At 40.6% G+C, this 24,558-nt stretch overlaps 4 protein-coding genes across 5 annotated transcripts; 1 reads left to right on the top strand and 3 right to left on the bottom strand.

Moving 5' to 3' along the window:
• Positions 1 to 1,296: 1,296 nt before the first annotated feature.
• LOC103990097 (uncharacterized) lies at positions 1,297 to 5,553 on the bottom strand. The gene has a single exon (XM_065189499.1). The coding sequence runs from the start codon at positions 4,054 to 4,056 to the stop codon at positions 1,600 to 1,602; it is 2,457 nt and encodes an 818-aa protein (XP_065045571.1). The 5' UTR covers positions 4,057 to 5,553; the 3' UTR covers positions 1,297 to 1,599.
• An 844-nt stretch (positions 5,554 to 6,397) lies between these two features.
• LOC135677309 (protein RETARDED ROOT GROWTH, mitochondrial-like) lies at positions 6,398 to 12,586 on the top strand. Its single transcript, XM_065189498.1, has 7 exons — positions 6,398 to 6,762; positions 7,088 to 7,199; positions 8,942 to 9,098; positions 9,853 to 10,001; positions 10,164 to 10,315; positions 11,679 to 11,793; positions 12,023 to 12,586. The coding sequence occupies exons 1-7, from the start codon at positions 6,461 to 6,463 to the stop codon at positions 12,146 to 12,148; spliced, it is 1,113 nt and encodes a 370-aa protein (XP_065045570.1). The 5' UTR covers positions 6,398 to 6,460; the 3' UTR covers positions 12,149 to 12,586.
• Positions 12,587 to 12,598: 12 nt separating this feature from the next.
• On the bottom strand, positions 12,599 to 15,636 carry LOC103990259 (cation/H(+) antiporter 15-like). Its single transcript, XM_009409336.3, has 4 exons — positions 15,263 to 15,636; positions 14,055 to 15,158; positions 13,332 to 13,907; positions 12,599 to 13,242 (listed from the first exon to the last, which is right to left on the bottom strand). The coding sequence occupies exons 1-4, from the start codon at positions 15,464 to 15,466 to the stop codon at positions 12,727 to 12,729; spliced, it is 2,400 nt and encodes a 799-aa protein (XP_009407611.2). The 5' UTR covers positions 15,467 to 15,636; the 3' UTR covers positions 12,599 to 12,726.
• A 29-nt stretch (positions 15,637 to 15,665) lies between these two features.
• On the bottom strand, positions 15,666 to 23,618 carry LOC135586579 (uncharacterized). 2 transcript variants are annotated; one of them, XM_065189496.1, is made up of 13 exons: positions 23,147 to 23,618; positions 22,885 to 23,005; positions 22,638 to 22,798; positions 21,677 to 21,760; positions 20,485 to 20,890; positions 20,255 to 20,338; positions 19,618 to 20,172; positions 18,476 to 18,611; positions 18,206 to 18,368; positions 18,010 to 18,138; positions 17,721 to 17,915; positions 17,025 to 17,147; positions 15,666 to 16,432 (listed from the first exon to the last, which is right to left on the bottom strand). In XM_065189496.1, exons 5-13 carry the CDS (start codon positions 20,744 to 20,746, stop codon positions 16,307 to 16,309), a joined length of 1,773 nt encoding a protein of 590 aa, XP_065045568.1. In that variant the 5' UTR covers positions 20,747 to 20,890; positions 21,677 to 21,760; positions 22,638 to 22,798; positions 22,885 to 23,005; positions 23,147 to 23,618; the 3' UTR covers positions 15,666 to 16,306. The 2 variants fall into 2 exon arrangements, with proteins under 2 accessions (XP_065045568.1, XP_065045569.1); XM_065189497.1 differs by having other exon boundaries at positions 22,885 to 23,158.
• Positions 23,619 to 24,558: the final 940 nt, after the last annotated feature.

Here is a 24,558-nt window from a genome sequence, read left to right as displayed (position 1 = left end):
TATTCGCGATTGACAATCAATAGTTGCACTACATAGTTTTTGCGCAAGCAGCCACAGTTTTGAAATAATTTCATGTGGACCTTAGACAGGTCTTTCTGAAATAAAGAAAGAATAGGGAATCCTGCGCCACAGATCCTCTTATAAACAAAACACCAGCATGCAGTACTCCCTAAATCGATACAGTTTATAGAAAATTATACGCTAGTCAAAGATGGAATTTTTAATATCACAAACAATTAACTAATGTTTCGGATAAGTTTACGAACTTCATTGAACAGAATCCAATCTGTTCACTCTCTATCAGACATGGATGCTACCCAACTTCCGGCTACTTCATGAAACCAAAATCAATCCTTCTATAGCGAATTGAACGTATCCAGCAATAAATCGACAAAAAAAAGTAACTGGAGCTTAAATCTTTCCCCAAAATTATAACGATTAAATTCATCGAAACCCCATCAAATTTCACACAGATTCAGTACCTTTGGATCGGAGGCGTCATAAGCTCCTCACCTCCATGACGCTCTTTGCACTGGGAGCGTACAAGGTGTACACAGACGCCTGCCGCTTCGCGACCTCGAGCTGAGACGTCCCCTCGGCGAAAGCCGCGGCGATCGCGGACGGATCTGAGAGCTCCTTGTTCTCGCGGAACCCGTCGACTGCCCTCCTCCTCGCGTACTCCCTGATGTTGTAGTCGCCGAACTTTCTCGCCGTTTTCAGGAGCGATCGGAGCAAGGAGAGTACTTCCGCCCTCAATGGAACCGACGCCACCGCCATGGAAGCCAAAACCGTTCCAATTTAGAGCTCGAATCGGGGAAGCTCTAATCGGCAGAAATTAGGGGAAAAAGATTGTAACGGTATCTTATGGCGTTATAATTATTATAACAAATCGGTATAAATTCTCGACCTGACACGAACCGAACTCGAGTTTAACAGACGTTGGCTAAAACCATATGGATTTGGGTTTGATTTGAGGCTTATTGTATTATCTATCACTATTAAATTTATTAGATTCTATACCATCAAATAAATCAGTAGTACCAAAGAAATAAAAATGGTAGCAAAAATTAGCATGGAAACTTAATCTGATAAAGTAATGAATTGACTTAGATATGATCCCATCCAATTTGAGCATGCTTGAATTCTACTTCTCTTGTTTGATCCCTATGTATAGTTTCATGCTTGTTATTAGTAATTTTGTTCCTTTCATATATACATAGAAAAGGTAAAGAACTCATGCACTAGCTGATATCAAAATTCTTACATCTCACTGACAGAGAGAGGTGGCAAAAAGAAAGCAATTTATTTGTTTCACATCTCTGAGAGTTTTTGGGATCATCAAAACATATTAAGATAAACACAAACAGCAATCAAATATGTGCCCAACACAATCTGTGCCACTGACACATCTTCCTCATGCAAAATCTGTAAGCCTTGCAAGCCAAATCCATCTATCTAAAGTTTTTTTCCATCTCCATACTACACCTGTACATAAACTTCACCAGGATCCTCAAAACAAAGCCATTTAACTAAATTGGAAAGGAAAGAATGGAGGGTGATAGCATCATGAACACTTTTTGACCAAGTATCAGAAAGTAATCAGGGAACTGCAACTAGTGGAGCTACTTTGCTTTCTTGAAGAGAGATAATGGTTTCGAAAGCACCAACTAAGGCCTTAACTTTGCTCTTCCTAGACTCAACAAGCTTGCTTGCAGTTTCCTCGATCACATTATTGAACAAACCTTGGGTGTCTTTCTTATCATTGACATCTTGATGTCTCAAGACAACATTAATAGCATCCGAGAGAGAAGCACTTGGTCCTACGCCATCTGATTCCATCCTGTTTCTAAAGCTCTCTGTCGCTATTTCTTTAGCCTTCCGATTGTCACCTACAGTCTGAACCTGCCTGAATCTGAGTCTCCTCGGAGGATTATTATTGTTTTCAGGCTGAAGGTTAACCATCTTACTTCTGCTGAAGTTTGACTTACGAGATGTGCCAATTTTATATTCTGAGTTAACACCAGTATTCCTTTCAGGAGCACTTTTTATTTCACTTTCACAAACATCTCTGTAGGTTCTCTGAGATGCCTCTCTGTGCAAAACAGTTTCACTAGATCCGCCCAACTGAGATCCAGATTCCTTGAGCTCTTCATTCCTGTCTGGATGTGATCTGTGTTTTCGGAGTTTTTGTCTCAAGGCTTTCAGGTCAATTTTCTCCAAATTAGGCTCAAATGCACGGATAGTTTTATCCTTGAGACCAAAATTTCCAGCTTTTGCTTGATAATTCGTGGTGAAAGAAGGGATTACTTTCCTGTATTTTCTCAGCTTCATGCTTGATACCCTAGAAAGCAGAGACTTGGTGGATGGAAGGGTTGACAGTGATTCAAATGCTTTTTCTTTGCCCCCATTAGACTTGTTGTCTCCAACCTTGATTATCTTCTCCCGGTACCTTGGATCAAATAGTCCTGTTGAAGAAATGGATGCAGGTGAAGATTTTACCAAGACCTTCAACTTTAAAGATGTCCCACCTACAAATGATCTATCAACCAGACTCTTGGAAGGGGGTAAGGTTGCCTTCTTCACTACTCTGGGTGTGGCAGATAAAATGTTGCTCTTGAAACATGATGGATGCTCTTGCTCAGACTCCAACCTGATTGATTTCATTGTTTTCCTTGCTGCAAAATTCTTCTTGACACATTTTGGTCCAACGGATATATCACATTGTTCCTCCTTTATGACTTTATGTCCATTAGAGCCTCCAGTTTCCTCATTTCTCTTCAGCATGTTCAACTCTCTCTTTGTTTTGTCACCTATTCTTGAACTCCTCACCTGAATCTGTTTCTTGGCGAATCCTGCTTGATCAATTGGTGTGTTCATGGTAGATGTGGAGCTTTTTTGAGATGGTGGAGTCTTTAGCTTCATGCTCAAAGCTTCCTTAGGTAATGCTTCTGCTCGATAGGCAGGTCTGCACTTAGCAGATGCCTTGCTCTTATGATTCAGCAATTTCAGACTTGATGGTCCCTCAGATGATCCAGGAAGAGCCTTCACCCCAATGTTCATTGATTTATTAGATGATTCATCTACTCCATTGGCCATTTGATACTCAGCAAATGCAATATCATCTATGATGGGAGATGCAATCCTCAACTCCATGCTAATCTGCTCCAACGATGATCCTTCTGTTGCTTTTTCTGCTTTATGCTCAGAAGAAGCAAAGTTGTCCTGAATTGTTGACGAAATCATAAACTTCATACTTACAGGTTCCTCGGATGAACCTTCTACCTTAGTTATGGGTATACACTCTTCAACAGCAACACCGTTCTGCAAGGTTGTTCTATCGAGTTTCGTGATTACAGATTCACAGGATAATCTTCTGGATTCATGCTCATCAGATGCAACATCCATAAATTCCTCTGATAATTTTTCATTTTGATTTGCAGCTGAATGCTCAAAAGATGCATTATTTTCTCGGTCATGTACTGTAGAAATATGCTTCAAGCTTGAGGATTCGTGAACAAATCCTGCTGCTAGACTGGTAAGGGAACTGGAAGTCTGAATTATCTTCTCAGGTGGAAGATCCATCTGCTCACTGAGTCTAGTCTTATCAGTGAGTTCATCTTTTGTGTTAGTTGTCCTTGGCTTGAGCTCTGATTTGTGCTTTCTCTGATTTACAGTCATGAAATGTGATTGATTGTGTTCGCCATCAGGCATCTGGCTATTGGTTGAAGCCCCAAGGAAAAAGTGATGCCTTTTCTTTTCTTCATATTCATGCTTAAGTCCATATTTACAGAAATCATGGCAAGAACCTGTAGAAGGTCTTAAGTAGCGAGAAAGAATCTTCCCATCAGTATTTAAAGGATATGGTGTAGTAATGCTATCTGTTTCCACTGTTGCAGTTGTCCTTTCTGCTCTTTTAGGCTTTACTACTTCAGGAATTACTGAACTAAAATCTGTCACTTGACTCATTTGAATTATAAATATAATGTGACTTGTGTCTTGACTTCTGCAACAAATAGGCAGGATTATGAGCACATAATAAGACAGACTAAGAAACATACCCAAGGAAGAATTATAGCGGCCAGACGAATTATAGAGTCACTCATGTTGCATTGGATACTACACTAAGACACAGGGCAAAATTTCACAGCAATAAATAATCTATTCTGGGAAGATGATCATGCAAGAAACACAGTGCATCGTCAGTGATAAAGGAAAAAGCTATTAGTTTACAAAGAAACAACTTAATAAATTTGACAGAAAGTTGCATAAAAAATAATAACCATACTTTGAGTGCAAGAAGCATGTTCTTCGGTTTATTGTAAAAATTGTCAAATTTTAGTATAAAATTATTATGCATTACCATACATCCCTAAGGAAGGAACCCTTTCCTTTCATACCTTCCGGTTGAGACCTATTAGTTATATAAAATATCAAACTCAAACAGAACTAAACTTACAACTTAACATATACATATTAAAACTCCATTTTCCACTAACAATTGCATGACTTGTTTTTGTAAGATGACCGAAAAAAATAGTAAGTGCTTGTAGAACTAAAGAAACAAGCATTAGCATTAATCATATGTATTGCAAGTAATAGGAATAAGCCTGAATAAATTTAACCCTTCCTAAACCTCACATTGGAAGAAGTTTCATGCATTGAGCAATTCTTTTTCCTATTAAATGTACTCTCCAGACCTAAAGGCATTTAAAATGATAGCTACAGGCAGCCACGGATCATCTTACATCTTCTACTCATGCCATTTCCAGACTTCTTTTTAAAAGAAAATAAAAAATCGCTTAGATAGAAGTACTAACACAATTGGAGCATAAAGGAAAAGAGGCATATTTCTCCATCTTGGAGAAAATTTCTGCCCCAAATTTGGCTCCAGCCAGTATCTGATGAGAGCTCCATTTGGATTCATAAAAAGTATAGGTCCTCTAAGCCGATAATTGATGCATACATGAAGTTTTCCATGTTGCTAACTCTAAATGTGAAGGCTAACATGAGTATCGATATCTCTCAGGACTCTTCATCACCCAGAAGTATAATTCCACGCAGTTGGCACCAAGAGAGATGGCCATAATATCAAAAAGATCGAGTACTCGCCCGAAAAGCAAAGAAGAACAAATGGCTGCAACGTATTATAAATTTTAGATATTTCATGGTCATAGTCGAAAGCTTTTGGTTAGCATTTGATATTCCCACAACGATATCAACACTTCCATCCAAATCCATTAAAGCAACAACAGAACGATAGGAAATCGAACAGAAAGTCGACAACCAAGCAAGAGACTCACTCATAACCAATGCGATCAAGAACAAGAACGACGAGGAACCTCGGAAAAGCAAGAAAAGCGAATCAAATACGCGCCTTTTCAATCGTACGAGAAACAGGCAGGTGAGAGACCACAGCTAAAATGCCGAGAGATGGGCACCGATATCGCACCCTATGAGGATTCCCGGCCACCAGAAAGCGAGTAGAAGAGGATCCGGTCTCCCCTCTGGTGGATCTTGTGTGGGGCGACGGCGATTTCGGCGGATTCTGCAGGACGCGTGGTTTCTCTTCTGGAGAAACACGGTGAGACAGAGCGAGGGACGGCGAAGAGGAGGCCACCGACCCCACTTGACAGGGTCCCACGAGTGAGGAAGGTATTTTTGATGTTTACCGCGTTCTAATTAGGGACAGGCAAAACCATATGATACCCCAAACCAAACGGCCGATGATGACACAGTGGTTCGGTGAAAGGTTGCGGTTGAATATTCTCAACATATATATATATATATATATATATATATATATATATATATATATATATATATATATATGCTCATATGGTTGTATGATCATTAGATTCTAGATAGATGCTACTGTGTTATCAGTTGTATGTTCCAAAATTTACCTTACTACTAAATGATTGTTAACTAGTTAAAGTGTTAGATAATAATATAAAAAAAATAAAAAAGGCTAATGTAAACAAATAATCTAAAAGCTACTTAACGAAGTGATTCCGCAATAATGCTAGTTTTGACCACTAAATATTCCATATCGATCGATTCATAGTGTCTCGGACCATTTAACCATCACAATTAGAAGATCTATTAGCACTCTTAATGTATACATATTAATTATATTCTACTATAATAATAATAATAATATTTTTTTTTTAAGGACTAAAAAGAGGAAAAAAAAAGAAGAGGTTTTCTTTAAAAAGCACACGCCACCTTGTCCATCGTACCTACAAGATTACCCGCCACTTGTGCCCTCTTGTCAGCTTGCGGGCCCCACGGAAGTCGCGAAGTTAGAATTCGTGGACGTACGGAATATGTTCAGATATACGACTCTTTAACAATTATAAATAATTGTTAATGGGAGCTTATTTTTTCCCTTAATAGAAGAAGGGCGAAAGAAAGCAGCGCGACGGCGGCTTTGGGTTGCGCCCAAAACTTGGGACTTTTGATGTCGAGGCGGACTGCCTTCCTCCACCTGAAGCGCCTACTGGGAGCGTCGAGGTCGCCCCTTCCTCCTTCGCCGCGCTCCGTTCTTAGGTCTCCCGCGCCCCCTCCGCTTCTGCAAAGGCGCAGCTGTTCCTCCTCGCCCCTCCTGAGCTTTTTCTCCGGAAACACGGCGGTTTCTGATGCGTACGAAAGCAATCTTTTTCCCGTGCATCAGGGGCACGGAGAAAGACGCCTAGGGGAGTCGCAGGCGGAGGAGGAGGTGGCGAAGTACATCCCGGTCAAGGCCTTCTTCCTCTCTACTAGGTGTCCCTTTAATCTTTCCAATCTCGTTCTTTCTTTTGTTACTTTTAGTTCTTTTCATCTGCAATTTCTTATCTGCTTTAGTGCTCATGGACTTTTTTGCTTGAAAAGAACTGATCTTGTTGTGTAATTTGTTGTTTAGGTTCTACTGTTTTTCCTTTTCCTCTCTTCTTTGGTATGGAATTCTTATTTACTGCCAATATCCCAGAACTTAATGATAATGTCATGCTTTACGATTTCTTAACATGTTGGTAATTATTTAGGACGCTCTGCTATTTTGTATGTGTCAACTATTGTAGAGGTTTCTGAGAATGATTTGTTTTGGCAGCATTGATCTGAAGAGCCTGCAGACCGAGAATTCAAGTGATGTAATTCCTCCGACTTCTAGATCATCTAACTGTGTTGCTCTGCGCTACAATGATTTCCAGCCTGAAACATCAGTAAGATCGATTGTCTAATCTGCTTACATGTATCTTACATTGCGTAATCATTCTTGAAGAAGCACTTTATTGATTCTTGGCATTATGATATTCCCTCAATGTTTCATTCAAGATGTTATTCAACAGAAGTTTGTGATGCTTTCTGGTGATCTGCATACTTGACACTAGTTTAATGGGTAACTTCTGTATTATTTTCTCACATCTCTGATTTATACCACAATCTTCCTATGATTTCTGATGCAACCATCTATGTAACACCGTGGGTTAGTCTCATGCATATATCATGTATGATTTTTTAAGGTTTTTGTTCGTTGATTATCTTTTTGACATGCTCAAAGTGATAATGCAAGGGAAAAATGCTGTTATTAGATCACCCGTGGCCTTTTTTTGTATTATATCCTCAAGTCTCAAAATGATGGTCGTATGCAGACTTCCGCCAATATGTGACCTGCAGAGGGTCCATGCAAACAACCTCATTCCTGCAAGCAAAGAGGTTATTTTTGTGACTTGGTTCCTAGTCACTTGGATGGCGTAAGAGCTATCTTACAGCAGCCCCAAAGCTGTTTCTGTTAAAATTTTAAATCTGCAAACAGCAATCGTACTTATAATTTGGGTTATTTTCGGCAGTTTGTGTCCTTGTGCCTACAATATGCTAATATTACACTATATATTTTATTATATGCAATATGTGATACATCACTAAAAATCTATTATTCAAGTTATGCACCCTTAGCATATAAGTCATACATAACATGGTTTGTCTTACTGGTTCGTATTAGTGTACCGACCTGTCACATACTTAGTTGGTTTTGCCTAGGTCGTGCGGCACCTTTGTGTGTCCATTCGCCAAGGGTCAGCCTCCCCGAAACCTCTCATGGTCCCTTAAGTACTTGTAAAAAAGAAGACGGGTTAGAATAAGCGTTTAACTTAAGATCCCACAAGCAATCATTTCAGCAAACACTTGATAAGCAATGTAAATTACAAACATAGACTTTGCAAGCTCTGAATAGTCATGTGACAAATGGTCTAAGGTGGTTCACCGTGGCCAAAAGTCATCACAAGTGCCCATATAATACTGTTTTGGAACAAGGCAGCGAACCAGCCCTAGACACTACCCCAAAGGCCTATTTAGTCATGTGCCACCCGGGTAGCTCCCGGGCGTTGTGCTGGCTGACACTTCGCACCACTCTATGGAGCTAGAAAACCCTTAAAATTACTGCTTGGATGGCCTGTTTCTTGATAGTTTTTCCTCTGTGCGACGACTGCACACTACCTACGTTTACAAGCCTCAAACGGCCAACAAGCCAACCAAAATGAGACTATCAAATCTAGTGTAAGCCCTCTACATGCTGTGCAAAGCATGAACAAAACCGAAAGACACGGACATACACAAACATTACATCGAACACTCTGCTTACAGCTTTGTTCGTGACAAACCGACTGTCGGTATGGTACGTACCAATGTACCGACATATGATACAATAGGTTGTACCGATGTATTGGTATGTGTCGCCTATAATGATCCCCTATTGGACCGGTACATACCGCTTGTACTGATCGATATACCGTGGTATGACAAACCTTGATACATAACATATAAATTTTATATCATATGTTGTAAAATATGATTCATATTTAGCATGATCTAATAAATTATAGTCTGGTTGGTATGTCCTGGTTTGAACAGTAAAGTTATGGTATATTTTTTAGTTCTTAATTCTTATAAATTTATTTCTTTGCAGGACAGTGTGGTCAAAGAAAGTGTACATTATCGCCATGTGATTGTATTCCAATACGGTTCTGCCGTGTTGTTCAACATTGCAGATCATGAAGCTGAGCGGTATCTAGATATAATCCGGAAGCATGCATCTGGATTGGTACCAGAGATGAGAAAGGATGGTAAACTTATACAATAAATCATCAGTCTTTCATTTTCATGAATATTTGAACTTATAACTAGTAAGTTAATTGTTGTCATTGGTTGATTGTCATTCGACCTGCATTTTCGATGCCCTCCAGTTACATATATAGTATTTTCCTAGAAAAAATGATTAGCCTTGATTGAAGCTAAAAAGGTGATCAAGTATAGTGGTTGATTTTAGATGTTTGTGGAAAGCAATGGGAGGACAAATATTTAAGGTCATTCAGTTATAGGCTTATGTTCATATATGGGTTGAGAAATAGTGTAGACTCACAACCTGTTAGACTTATAGAAGTTGAGTGTACCTCATGAGATGAACACTGTTAGGACTTTTGACAAATTGCACTGCATTAGTATGGAAAGGTGGGAAATTTGGTTTGAGTTGGTTACTGAGCCATCTTAATGAGACATCGAAAGTTATTATTATATTAATAGTAAGAAAAAACACATGACACCTTTCAATATAGCTTGGCATCACATCTTTCAGCTCCATCTGTAGTTGACGTATACTCTTCTTTGGTAGATTTGATTCTGGGTATTTTACTGTGCATATTTTGTAAAAGACTTTTAATCTTGTTAGATTATTCTCTTCTTCACTTTTTTCTCTTATGTCCATTTTGGTTGGAAACAATTTCCCTAGAAGTGCAAATATCTATAGAATTACATCTTCAATAGAATCTGAAAAAGAATTTTCAGCTTATAAAGTTAAGCCACTTTATGTTGCATGATCAGATTATGCTGTAGTTGAGAAGCCATCATTGGAAGCATGGATGGAAGGAGGTCTGGACTATATTACTCTAAAATGTTTGGATATTGATGGAATACGCATAATTGGAAGTGTACTAGGTCAAAGCATTGCTCTCGATCATTATGTACGACAGGTACTCATGCATCACAAGCCCCTTAAGTCTTTCGGACATCTATTTTCTACTAATTTTAGAATGATGTCTTGCTCAAGTAAGTTAGGTAAATTCATTTCTTGATTGAGCGAAGAAAGTATGGTGTGAAGATTTTGATGTTATATGTCTTCTTTGTTTTTGCAGGTCGATGATATGGTTGAGGAATTTACAGACATTAATCGTGGCATGGAGAAGACTGGAACTTTTAACATGAACAGGAATAAACTGTTCCAACTTGTTGGAAGGGCAAATTCTAGTCTTGCTGATGTGATTTTAAAGCTGGGCCTTTTTGATAGGTAAGTGCATTCCAATTGAAGGAACTTTGATGCAACTTATTCATTATGGATATTGTGCAAATATCATAAGATACAGATACACATGCAGAAGTTGCAATATAGACACAATATCATGGATATAAAATGTTGTACATATTGTAATTCGACATAAGTTTATATTTTTGGAATACATAGTTCACGACAAGTAATAAGTAATTAACTAGTGTTCCTACAATTTTCATTATTAAAGTTAGAATTTACTAATATTATGTCTTAAACGTAGAAGAGATAGCAAGAACATAAGATAAGTGAATTTCATTGTTTTAGTTATATTAATAATTGATACAAACACTATATAAATAATTTGTTTAATCATACACCCTTCTCCATGACAAAAGAAATCAACATTAAAGCAAGACAGTATTTTCAGGAAGTATTCATGAGTATGCTTGAAGTATCTAATATTTTTTTATAATAATGTAGTAAACTAGATACCTTTTTCAAGTATCTGAAAAATATAATGGAAATATTCAATCTGAAAAATGTACCCGATATGGAGATGGCAAGGAATTTGAAGACTATCTGTGTTACATAGGATGCAACATTGAGATTTGGTATAGCATTTTAATTGCTAGATCTCATGGAGGAAATAGCATGACAGATAATAAGTTCTGCTAATTTAGTTTTATTGTATTATTGTATTTAAACAAGCAACATGATGTGCATGTGGATGTATCTCGATATATCGGTTTTCAGTACCATGTACATGTATCTACATCTCTGAGAATTTTACATATATGACTGAAACATATCCAGATCTTTTAAAGTCGGTTCGATGGTTTTTCGGTCTCTATTTTTGCATGACACCTTAAGCCTAAATGAAGACAATCCTTGGTATCAATATTCCTTTTACGTGTGAACTGGGATTTATTTCTTATTGTCATGTTGGAGTTGCATGTCGGTGTTATACATATTTATATATATATATATATATATATATATGTATATATATATATATATGTATACATATGTATGTACATATGTATGTATATGTACATATATATGTACATATATATACATATATACATATATATATATATATATATATTCTTATTGTCATGTTGGAATTGCATGCTGGTGTTTTGCAATCTTTTAGCAAATTTCATTTTCAGATTGAGAGGGCAATATTTGTTTTTAAAATTTTAGGGAAAATGAATGCCAGATCTAATTACCTTTGCATTTCAAACCCTTAGTTGATCACCTATAATCAGTAAACTAAGTTAAACATGTAGGTTGCCGAATTGGTTGCTTCAGTGCCGGTTCAGTATACTTATTTTTCTTATGCTCAAGCATGTGGTAGTATTACATGACCTTTTTTTTTCAGGTCCGAAATTGCTTGGAAAAATGCGAATTATGCCCAAATTCTGGAGTATCTAAGAGAAGAATACGAACTGGCACAACGTATCGGAAACCTCGATTTTAAACTGAAATTTGTGGAGGTACCATCTTTTCTACTTTCTATACCATCTATTCTGGTTTTAATTGGAAGAACTCATCTCCTACTCAAGTGTCTGGGCGAGATGACTGCTCCAATCAAATTGTCGTGGCATGTGCCCTGATCATTTTAATGTTTGTTTTCAACCGATACACATTCCATTTTTCAGACTAATCAGATCCCGCTATTGTCGAATGTGCACTTTTACTAATAATCTCTGGTTGTCTTTGCAGCACAACATCCATTTCCTTCAAGAAGTCCTCCAGAACAGAAAAAGTGATCACATGGAATGGTTAATCATTATATTGCTATTAGTGGAAAACATCCTTTCGTTTTACGACCTCGCAATGAAGGTTTAGAGTCAGTTTTCCATCTAAGAAGCCCAGATTGCCGACTAGGGCGACCATTTCATGAAAATGCATGGTGATGCAACTTCTGGAACCACAACCTTGTGCTCCCTTCCCAAAATGCTAACCATGTCCCCTTCTTGGAGTTGGATGCAAAAAATCATTCATTCCATGTAGAACATCATTCATTATTTACACATTTCTTTTGGTCAGATCCTACTTCTTGTGGGGTGATGGAGAGGCAAAAAGCACCAATATCTCTCATAGCCGATAAATTATTATACTGGCAATTTTTTCCTGAACCAGTTTACATAATCTTTGAGATAACCACTTACAAGTGGGTTATATGTATACATGTTTATCTCATTTTACATCATCTCTTTTTGCTTGTTATACAGCATATGAAAACAGAAGCACGCAAATAACATTTTTTGCTCTCTGCGATTCAAATTCTTGGTTGGATGGATGTTAAATTACTGCATATTTATGTGATTGATTCAACTGCACAAGGCATGCAGTGATGAATGTTCTGAACATAGCGATGGATCATTCCGATCTTTACGTGCATGCAGTGATTAGCTTGTTTTCCGTCAAACATATTGTTGGACTACAAGAACGGAGAAGCAGGAATCGGTGAATTCCGAGGAGGCTAACATATCCCCCACCATCCCCAGCTCCGGCGACTCGATCCACTCGTCCATTACTTCACCCAACCACGAACTAGACCCCTGCCGCCGCCCCACCAGCACGAGGTCGTACGCCTTATCGATGGACTTGATGAGGCCGATGGTCTCTTCCACGTTGCTCACCACCACCTCCTCGATCGCCACCCGCTCATTGTCGGCGTTGTTGATCTGGAACTCCCGGAGGAGCTCCTCGTCGCAGATGACGTCCTTGTCTCTGTTGCGCTCCGTCGGCGGGAGGACCCGGGTGACGTCGACGCTGACGCCGGCGTGCAGTGCCATGCGCGCGCCGCACGACAGAGCTTCCCGGTCGTCGGCGCCGCCCCAGAACAGGATCTTGACGTGGTACTGGAACTGCCCCGGCACGATTTGCCCGAAGCCGGCGAGGGCGTGGTGGACGAGGATGCCGACGGAGCAGGGAGCCTGCAGGTGCAAATCACGAATCATCATCATGCTCCGGCCAGAACTTGCAGCTCATCAAACAAACCATCGATCGAAAGGTTTGCGCCCACCTGAGTGAGGACATTGGAGATGATGCTGCGAGTGGCTTGATAGAGTTCCGCATTGGCCCCCAATTCCTTCCTCGGATACGGGACAACAACGAAGTGAACGTTCTTTTCCACGGAGAGCGAGCAGATGTCGTGCTGCATGCTCTTGTAGGGGGAGACCGCGGTGAACGGCTGGACGGCGACGATCCCCTTCTTCGTCTGCTCGTAGTTGATGAAGACGTTGTGGAGGCGGTCCATCTGGTGCGCGTCCAGCTGCCCCTTGCGGTTCTTGTGAGCGATGATGGTGGAGGTGGCCCGGCCCATGAGCTCCACGAGGTGGAGGACGTAGACGCAGATGGGGGTCTGCTCGTCGGCGGAGGACGCCTCCAGGAGGTTGAGAATGTGCGGGACGGGCTCCTCGTTGAGCACCGGCGCCACCAGGCGAAGCTCCGCCTGCGGCATGAGGTGCTGCACCGTTCGACAGCCCATGACGTGGTCGGAGCTCAAGGGGTCGTAGAAGATGGCCACCAACGACGAGCTTATCGCCGTTATACAGACACCAGAAACAATGAGAGCCGCATAAGCCTGCTGATTCATAATCTGCGGTACACAGGCACAGCCGCATCAGCCAAGAGGAGGTGAGGTGAACGATGATGAGCTCGTAGATCGTGCAGAAAGTAGGTCGTGAGCAGAACAGAGGGCAGTCAAGTCGAAGAGATGAGCAACGAGGGAGGGTTGTGGACGTACGGGAGTGCCGCTGTATGCGTCTGCTAAGCCCATGTAGTTGGCGATCTGGACGAGGCCGGTGAAGTTGAGCATGAGGCCCATCAGGGCAGCATTGCGAATCGGCATGTTGAAGTATATGGCCGGCACCATGGCGGACAGGGTCTTGACGGTGTAGCCTGCAAACATGTACAGCAGCAGCGCCACGGACATCTTGGGGTTTGTGAAGGTGGTAAAATCGATCCACCTGCCTGCGATGAGGTAGGTGAGGGGTATGAGCAACTCGGCGGGGATGAACTCCCCTCGTTCGATGAGCGCCGTCCCCAGCGGTGGCCCGTCGGGCACCAACAGCCCCAAGTAGACGGACGCTTCCCAGTGGGATGACAGGTAGGAGTCGCTGAAGGCGCCCATGGCGATCACGGCGAGAATCACCATTATGACGTGGCCCTCCCAGACGCGGCCACCCTTGGGGGTCCGACGTACGATCCACCGTATCCATGGCTGGAACACAAAGAAAAGGAAAGCTACCAAGATGACATAGCCGACCATCTTGCTCGCTGCTTCCAGCACACCCATGCTCAGGTTTCTGGACACCGTTACTATGGTGTAGACGACGATGTAGAAACTGCTGCCCAGGTCAGCGATCAGGGACGCCGACATGGTGAGGCGACCGAGCTCGGTATTGAGCAGTCGGAGCTCCGCCAGGATGCTGCCCACCACAGGGAACGAGCTGATGGAAGTGATCATGTTGATGTAGTCAAGGCATGTATAATAGCCGATGCCCTCTATCATGTAGTCCTCTCGGATCTTGAACACCTTTTTGAGCTCGTTAAGGAGGACGTAGGGCACGACCACACTGGAGATGGCGATGGCGAAGGCCTTCTTCCCGCACCGCTTCAGGTGGCCGGGTTTCATCTTCACACAGACAAAGAAGAAGTGCATCTGGATGCCGAAACTTGCTGCGGTGCGCATCAACGAAAGCCCTTCCGCCCGGAAAACCGTACCGAGGTACCGCTGTCTGATGTGCTCGTAGTCGGGTGCCGCACCGCCCAAGCCGAAGAGATAATGGAAGAAGGTAAGCACTCGAGTCACTACGTACGGAAGAGTCGGCCCTAAAAGAGCACCGCTCTGCAACAATGACACCAGTCGACGTACGTACGTAAGCCAAACATTAAACGCCGCCTGCATCGCTAATCATTCGAGGAGAGAAAGAGAAGGGTGCAGGGTTTTACGATTATGTCAGACACGACGCGGGGTTGGTTGTAGCGGCGGAGGAAGAAGTAGATGGCGTAGGATGTGAAGACCATGATGACTATCTGGAGCAAGAAGAGGGGCAACGCATGGGACAGGGGTTGCTCGCTATAGAAGACGCCGTCGGAGAAAGGGTCGGATGGCCGTGTACAGGCTTCATAATTGGGCGAGGAGTTATTCGCCATGCCCTCCCCCCTCCTGCTCCTCTAAACTCCAAGCTTTGGCTAGTTTCTGAATCCCATACGAAGGGAAAACAAGAGACGGAAGAGAGAAAGACAAAGAGGGGAAGAATTGGAAGACAAGACATGAGAGGAGAGGAGGAAAACTCGGCCTCCAGCCTGACAAAAGATCCTTCAAACTATATTGGTCTGATAATGATAATAATAACCACAACAACAACAAAATAATAATTGTTTGATGATGACAAGATTACACCAAAAGAGTGTCCTGTTGGGGAGAGGTGATCTTTTTTGCAGCCACACATATTTTTTTTTCCTAAAAACAAATATATAGGAAGATAGGATAGATATTGTCATGTGTCCAACTTATGGCTTTCACCTGCATACACAAATCCAGATTGCTACATGGATCTTTCAACTTTATGCAAGACAAATACTTGTCTAGCTAAAAAAAACTGAGAGTTGGTCTTCACTTTTCACTAGATAATATCAGGAGTACTACTCATCTCCTCAACAAGATTGATTATCAACACATGTTTAAGATGGACTTGTGGCTTCTATCAGATATAAATCTCATCATAAACCATTCCTTTGAAGGTTTTGTTAGACCACATCTTTGGCTCTCTTTCTTTTTCCAAGCATGAATGCCATTGGCCAGTGTGAATCAGTTGATGCCAATGCAACTCGTGTTTGGGCTCTCAATTAATTGTCCAGCCATTGCACAGCACTAGTGTTTTTGCAGAGGTCATTTGACTTGTTAGATTTCTTTCTCGGCTAGGCAACTGGCTTCCAAGGTTGACCCACATCCTCAAACCAGCAACTGGCTTCCAAGGTTGACCCACATCCTCAAACCAGCCACACGTCGTGGTCGACCGTCATGAGTGCTGGAATCTGCCCATGGTTGACGAAATCGATTCTGTTCAACCTCACACAACACAGGAGATGCTCTGGTAGTTCCTCCTGTTTCTGTGCCTGCATCAATTTCTTTGATCAGATGAACTCACTGAAAACCCTCATTTGCTGAATTTTTTTCAGAAATCCCAAGATCTTGATGCTCGAACTAGCGATTTTACATTGGTAAGGTCGTTAGACATATTCAGAGCTAAATGTAGAAACATGGCATGCAATGTACTATGGTAAGTCGCATCACTATTTCACGTATATTCTGGAGTGTCATCAGATTTGAAGTTTCCGCCTCTCTATTTCGTGATTACCTCTCCGTTACATAAAACTAAATGATACATTTGTAGTTCCAAATTGATTTTTTACCAATGAGTGCAGCAATAAATTTATACTACAGCAAGAGTGACATAAAGCAATGAGCTAAAAATATGAATATGTAACCTGCAATTTCACATGCACACAAGTCAATGCGATAAACAAGGTCAAACTCATGATCGTGATTAGCCAAAGTAGCTAACAAGTTGGAGCAACAAACAGGAGAAAGACCCCATACGGTGAGTGAAGGATAAAGATTTCAAGAGCATCATTGAAACAAATTGCATCAAAGGAAGGCCAATATCAAAGCAGGACAAGTAGGGAAAAACTGAGTATTCATTCGTACCTGAATCGTTAAACCCAGATCAAGTATTCCATGTTTCAATCGTTCTCTAAATGCTTCAAATCCCTTTCTTGATATGTAGCTAAACCGGTGAACATCTAGGTCAATTTCAAAGTAATTCGAACCCTGTATACAGAAAAAGAAAATCCATAACCATGCAACCATAATATGACTAGATCATGGTCGAAAAAGTTCGACCCAATATTACTAGATAATTATAAATCTTGATGACATAGCTACAGAAAATTGTTCACTTTCAACTAGGAGATACACTTGACATTAGGAATCTAGCCAAGGACTTCAATTTCATCCGGACCAGTTGGTACCATCCAGCCATGAATAGGAAGGCAGGCCACCCCATTTTGGGTGATTCATCCTTTTTTTTTCCCTGTTTTTCTAAACTCCAAGCTTAAAAGCCCCTAAAGCACTCATGAGCGCTCCCTGGTCCTCCTGCGGTCTCTATCGCCCTCCCCGCTTCATCCTCCATCACCCACCCGCTGCCAGCCTCCCACCTGCCGCCATCTCCTCCTCCTCCCCTTCTTCTGCTCTAACTCCTTTCCCCCTCCTCGTTCTACCAGTATGTGCTGGCATACCATGTACCGGTATGCTGATATGAATCTAGTACCAATTGCATTCCTCGATTCTAACATTAGTATGTGACATGTAATGTAAAAGAAAGGCTAGTATGTCATCTTGCACCTGATAAAAATTGTGTTGAGGGCGTGAAAGCACCGGCTTCGCATTGTAAGCATGGACAAGTTTCTTTTCTGCACTATTCAACTGGAGATCCTCAGGGTTGGCTAACCCAGCCAATATTTTAAGTCTTTCTCTGTAAGGAGTGGTTGAGTCCATCGGAAACCCTTTAACCTTCTCTATTTCATCATTTACAAATCGCTGCAGAGGATCATGTAGCATGAGCACAACTGGAATCTAATGAACATTGACTAGCAGTGATACTACTGTAAGAAAAAATGTTGAAGCAACTTACTCTAATGCGATCCTGGAACTGGGGAGAAATTTCTTCGTCGAAATTGTCAGATATCTTGAAGTACAGTACAAGACTCATCCCTTCACCATCGCCATCACCGAGGAACATAGCAGCAGGATAAGTAGGAAGCTGTCAAGTTCGAGGAAAGTTTTAAGATGAAACCAAACAAGTTAGCCATAAGAAATGTGAAAGATACCTGAATATTGACAACCAGCAGAGAGGGCACTTTCTCCTGTGCCTTAATAGAGGGAAGCTCAATGTGCTGAGCAATGTGATTTACTTTACGTTGGCATGAAAACAAATCTATACCGATTGGAGTGTATGGGGTATGATGTGGAGCAGGCGATTTTTTCTTATCTCTGAGTAAGAACATTATATAGCTTACCAAAACCAACAACAATAAAAAAAAGGAAAAAAAGTTTTAGACTGAATTATAAGCATTCAAAAATACATGAACTATTCATGCCTGAAATAGCTCTCCCCACGAAGCTTAAAAGATGAAGGTTCAAGAGTAGACCAGCATCCTTGCGCTGGTTTTTCGCTGGTTGAACATGGAACTGACAAGCCTGCTATTGGCCGATATAGGTATTTCTTTGAAGCACCTATTCCAAAAGTCGCCATATCTATCATCATTTTGAATTTTATAGAGTTGTAAAGCACAAAGCACACTAAATATGAAACCAAGATTAGAAAATGAAATTGTCACAGTTGGTAATTGAAAATGGAGTTATCTATCACAAGTGTTGTACGCTGTCATGAACTTATTTAATACATCTACATGAAAATTTTAAGGGAATGAGAATAAAATCTCAAAGTAAGTATTGCTTTGAAGGAGTAGAGTCAGGAGATATCAAGCATCACAAAATAAAATTCTGATGGTTACAGAATTGTCACAAACACAATGAACAGTGAAGTATAATCTTGAAGAAGGATGTTGTGTATACTGTAATGAGCTATATTTAGTGCAGCTACATTTATATTACTTGAGAACAGAAAAATAGGAACTTAATGCAAAGAAGTGATTTAAGAAGCAGACTGATGCAGACAAATTATATATAGAACTCTCAACAGAAGGTCTAGTTAACTTGCATAAAATAAATGATCCATGTCGTAAACTGTTGTCACTTAAGGACAGAGATTACAAACTTCAGCCTTAAGACATCAATTTAGATTAAAAATCCTAAGTTGATATATCCATACATATACATGTGTCTATAAGATACTATGATAGGCGACAATATTAGATGAAAAAAAGATGAGTAGCACAGAGGTTTCTAGGAATGCAGGGAGCAATCCTGTTCTCATGCATCAAAAGGAAAACTCATGAAGCATAGGTCCTTACTCTGACACTAGATATCTTGACAACCATGGGAAACTAAATAGCAACATAAGAATAGACAGTGTACAGGCAGTTTCATATTGGCAATCAGACAGTTCCATAGGAATGAAGGTATTCAACATGTGATTTATCTGCCAAAAGAAATTCCATGATCATTATGCAGTAAAGTAGCTGCAGCATTTTGATCAGCTTGAATATTAGCCAGTAATAATAGTAAGATTTAATAATAAAATCAAATGAACAAAAAGAGACAAAATAAGTTTACTTACAAAATTCAGTAGTTTCATCTCCATCTTTGGATTTTCGCTTAACTGAAACCCTGATCACTGCTGACCTCCTCTTTTGACATTGTGGGCTAGTAGTAGGAAGCTGTTGAATTTTATCGTTAAAGCTGATGGAAGGAACTAAATGAGGTGCACATGATGAAGACAATTGCTTCAATGTGCTGTCACGAAAATTTTCCTCTGTGTCATGTCTTATTTCCTTTAAACCTTTAAAGCTACCGCAGATATCCTCTAAGACCTTTTTCATTTTGGTACAACTTTCGGTCTGGTTTCTAAGTTTTGCTTCATCAACCTTTTCCAACAGAATATCAGACCCTTGTGGATTTACAATCTCAAGTCTATCTGCATCTTCACATTCATCATTGCTCAAAAGCTTTCCAGTTTTGCCCTCATCTGTTTCAATGTGTTGTTCAACTGCCAAAGCAATTGGGGTGGGATCAAGAAGTTCCTCAAACTTGCATACAGCATCCACTAAGAGTGAAGCATTTTCATATTGCAGCATTTGGGTCCCAATCGAACCATTTATTGAGGAAAGACAATCTACAGAAAATATAAGCACCAAGAGATATAGCTCATTTGAAGTCACCATTGTATGATTGAGATGAAGAAATTAATTCCATACCTCCACAAACACTACTGAAGTCATCATCAGATTCAGACTCTAAAATGCTGACAGAATCAAACCATACTTCTTCTTGGCATAACACTGCAAGTATATATCATCATCCGGTTATTTAGTGTTCCCAATTATTCCCTTTCGAGAAGAGAGAGTAAAGAGTGAAATTAGAAATAAGGTGAAAACTGTAATAACAAAAGCATGACAGGCTGAAGCCATCTGAAGGAATCCCATACCATTTCTCTCCATCGGGCTGTGATGCCATTGCAATTGAGTAAGATGGAATGCAAGATTTGAGACCTCAGATTTCCGGCGAGTTGTTGCAGCAGTCTTAACATGAACAATCTGACTGCAAGCGAAATGATTTGGTAAATCATTTTTCCTAGGGGCAGGTGCATCGGGGGCTGATGCAGAAATCTTCCTACAGCATTTTCTTGATCGGAGAGAATACTTCCGAGATCTAGGTCTTCTGTTTAATGTTGACACACAGGTACCCATGATAATGCCGAATAACAGAAAGTGTTCACTGAATCACGCCAACCTCTTTAAAAGAAATGGGCACAAATTTTATGCACGCTAAGAAAAAAAGGCAAATCTGCCATATGGATGCTCGAGAATCTCAGAATTGGAAACTGCAGGATCCTGTAAAATGTGATACATAAAACTTATTATCTTAATTCAGATACTTTTAGCAGTACGTATTAACTTGCACCAGTAAATGCTAAGCAGAATATATCAGGTTAAAATATACATTAGTAAGCGCAATAATATATCATCCTTGTACCATTGAACACATATGTTAATCAACAAAAGAGATACTGATGCATTAAGATACTGTTTCAATAATGAAAATGTCATATAGACATAGAAACTGTTCTAATTCTGTTAGTGGACTACTCACCCTCATCGTTGTGAGAACCTTTTTCTTGACAGATGCCATGAAACAATACTCTCACCTTCGATCATCACATAGAATGGACTATGCAATGAAAGATGCTCGTAACTAATAGCCCACATTACCATTCAAAACCCTGTCCTCTAGATAGGAAGATGACACATTATGTTAAAATGATTTGGTTAACCGTCAGGCCCACATTACCATTCAAAGCCCTGTCCTCTAGATAGGAAGATGACACAGTATGTTAAAATGATGTGGTTAACCCTCAGTCAAATTTCTAGTATCAAAAGCAGAAATATGCCAATGTCAAAACCAAACTCCAAAAAGGCTGCAGATCATATCTCAAGTTAGCAATATTATCTAGAGAAATCTCATTGAAATTGAGTTATTCAATATCTTTTACCAGCAAAACCATCTAAATGATGCAAAATAATCCTGTGGCACTGCCAAAGACAAATCTTAATTTAATATACGCAGAGAACAGTAGCACATTATCAGATCTTGTATGCAAGACTAGCAAAAAAAACTACCTTGCAATCAGGAGAAGCAACCAGGAAACTGAATTGAGATAGTCTGAGAGGAGATCTAATGCAATGTCCCAAGAGCCAGAGAAGCTGCAAGTTTTGGCCTCAGAGTCAGTCTGTTCTATAGAAAAGATACGGACTTCAACGGCAAACATCATCAAGTAAAGAAAAAGAATAAGAAAACACTTGATGTGATGCTTGTCAACAACCGACTGAACCGAGTAGATGTGATGTCCGCGTGAAGAGGCAGAATCCTAATAAAATGCACAATAATTTGGAAAATAGCGGCACCAAAGATTTGGAAAATATCCTAATAAAATTCACAATAATTTGGAAAATAGCGGCACCAAAGATTTGGAAAATATCCTAATAAGATGCACAATACTTTGGAAAATAGCGGCACCAAAGATTTGGAAAATATCCTAATAAAATGCACAATAATTTGGAAAATAGCGATACCAAAGATTTGAAAAAGATCCTAATAAAATGCACAATGGATAGCAAAAAATTCAAGAAGACCAGACAAACACAAACCAAGTCAAGATCCAATTTTTAGGCCACTGAATTTTCAAACACATTAGTTGGTAAGAATAAAAAAAAAAACATGTGTTTGATCAACAAGTTGACTTGGCATTGCCATTGTACTAATTTTTGACCCATCAGAACAGCAAGCCAATTTGACAAGTTGTCTCTTGAGTAAGATAGGAGATAGCAATGGGAAAAGAAGAAAAGACGGCAGAAATGCGAATCAAGTATATGACTTGAGCAACAAAATCACACATCAAGAACACCAAACACAATCGAAGGACAAGAAAGAACCCCAGGAGGAGCCACCGGTAAAACAGATGAGATTTTGATGCAAAACACGGATCGGCATCAGATATTCCACCGGAAACAACCATTTGGAAGGAAAGAAGGAGAGATTTTGAAACCGATGATGATATTCTAAGACCGCAAATGATCAGACCTCGAAGCATTTCGATTCCAGGTCACGCTCTGCCACCTAACAGGGAAGAAATCCCCCGCCTGAAACCCGCCGCCGCAGTTTACTGCCCGCCGCCATTGGCGTCTTCCGCGTCACGTGGGGGGAATCGAAAAGACGAAGAAAGCTTCCACCTTATTGCTTATCTAGTGTTGTACCACAAAAGAAGCAAGCGTTGGCGATGAACAAGGAAGGGTTTACTGTTACAACCCATCACAATCAGTAAACCTACCCATTTCAAGAGGGGACAAGGAAGGAGATTAGCTTGCTCCAGCGTGGTGATGGATCCCAAACTCCCGCTGCAACGCTCCTTCCTCCGTTTCAGTCTTCACCGAGTTCCATTGAAGTCTTATCTAAAACAATACAAGTTTATATAAATCGATAACCCTAAGTTAAAGGCATACAATTATAATTATCAAGCTTGTCTAAGAAACCATGATAGACAGGTTACTGCGAAAAGAGCAAAAGAGGATGTGAGGTAAGAGCTCAGTTACTTGAGAAGGTGGAAGCCGAGCTGAGTTCTCGTCATCAGTTGTTACTTGAGAAGGTGGAAGAGCACGCAAGGTCCCATCGAGAGACCAATCAATGCATGGTGGGCATGTTTGCGTTGGGGGAGGTGATGATGATGATGATGACCGGCTTTAATGGAGTGCATGCCGTGAATCCAACTTCTCCTTCTTTTTCCCCCCAAAAGGACTGCAAGTGCAGGTCCCATGCAACTCTCAAAAGGTGGTAAGTGCAGGAATCCCATGCGTCCAAACCTCTGCTTTTCTCTCAGGAGCTGCAGCGGGTGCAGGTCTCATGACATTATCGATTGCTGTGGTTACGCTGTTCTTTTCTGGACTCCCGAGAGGAAGACGAGTCGGTGCACGCCCACCTCCCTCCCTGGAAAGCTAAACTAGGACTGCCTGAGCTGTGAACTCGATCGGTGGAAGTGGGACTTTTGTGTTGTGGTACCGTTCTGTGCAATGGAAGTGACGAGTCAGTGGGGATTCTGAGTTGCTGTACTAGTTTTTCTTTTTCTTCTTCTTCTTCTTCTTCCTCTCTCTCTCTCTCTCTCTCTCTCTCTCTCTCTCTCTCTCCACTTGATCTATGGAGTACTGAAGCAACTGGTCATGGAAAAAGAGGACAATGTGTTTGGATAATAGAGTTATAATGGGCCAAATCAAATATCAAATAGCAGTCGATTCAAATAGGCATTGATTTCGGTCACATACTTTTACGTTAAACATAACATGGATTTGTTCATGTAATTCATATGAACGGGTGATGGGTGAAGAGAGTGCCCCTATCCAAAGGGATCACTGACTTCCAAGTGAGGTGGTTGACCTGAACAACCCATCCAAAGAAACCACCTAATCCAAGTCTAACTGGTTGACCTACTTCAAGAGTATACATGCAAGATGGGCTTCACTTGTTAAAACATGGAGGCACACATGAAACTGGTAGAATTCATCAACGGTAAGGTTCTATCGAGATATAAACTTTTCTAAACTCTTAATGTTATAATTCAACTTATCGATGTATCGATTAATTATCGATACAATACATACCGAATACACCGAAGATATACCAATATACCACATGTGAGGATATACCGATATACCATATGTATCAATCTCTTGTCAGACCAATACATATCATGCATACCGAGTGATGTGTCATGGTGCGACGATGAACCCTACTTAGTGCTAAATATAATATTTTACTCATTAAAACTTGATTATAATTGAGTGGGGAGTAAGTAAATGCAAATACTTATTACAAGTTATCAGAGAATTAAGCATCAAATGGAATCTTCCTTTTGTTTTGGTTGTTTTGACACCTGCCTCAACCAATACTTGCTAATGGCATTTATGGAGCATATATAGATAAGTCCTCAAAACCTTTTCTGCAAGCTGTGCCT

Source organism: Musa acuminata, chromosome BXJ1-6 (assembly GCF_036884655.1).
Source record: "Musa acuminata AAA Group cultivar baxijiao chromosome BXJ1-6, Cavendish_Baxijiao_AAA, whole genome shotgun sequence".
NCBI lineage: Eukaryota > Viridiplantae > Streptophyta > Magnoliopsida > Zingiberales > Musaceae > Musa > Musa acuminata.
The sequence above is the reverse complement of the archived record's forward strand: the minus strand, read 5'-3'. Positions and strand labels throughout refer to the sequence as shown.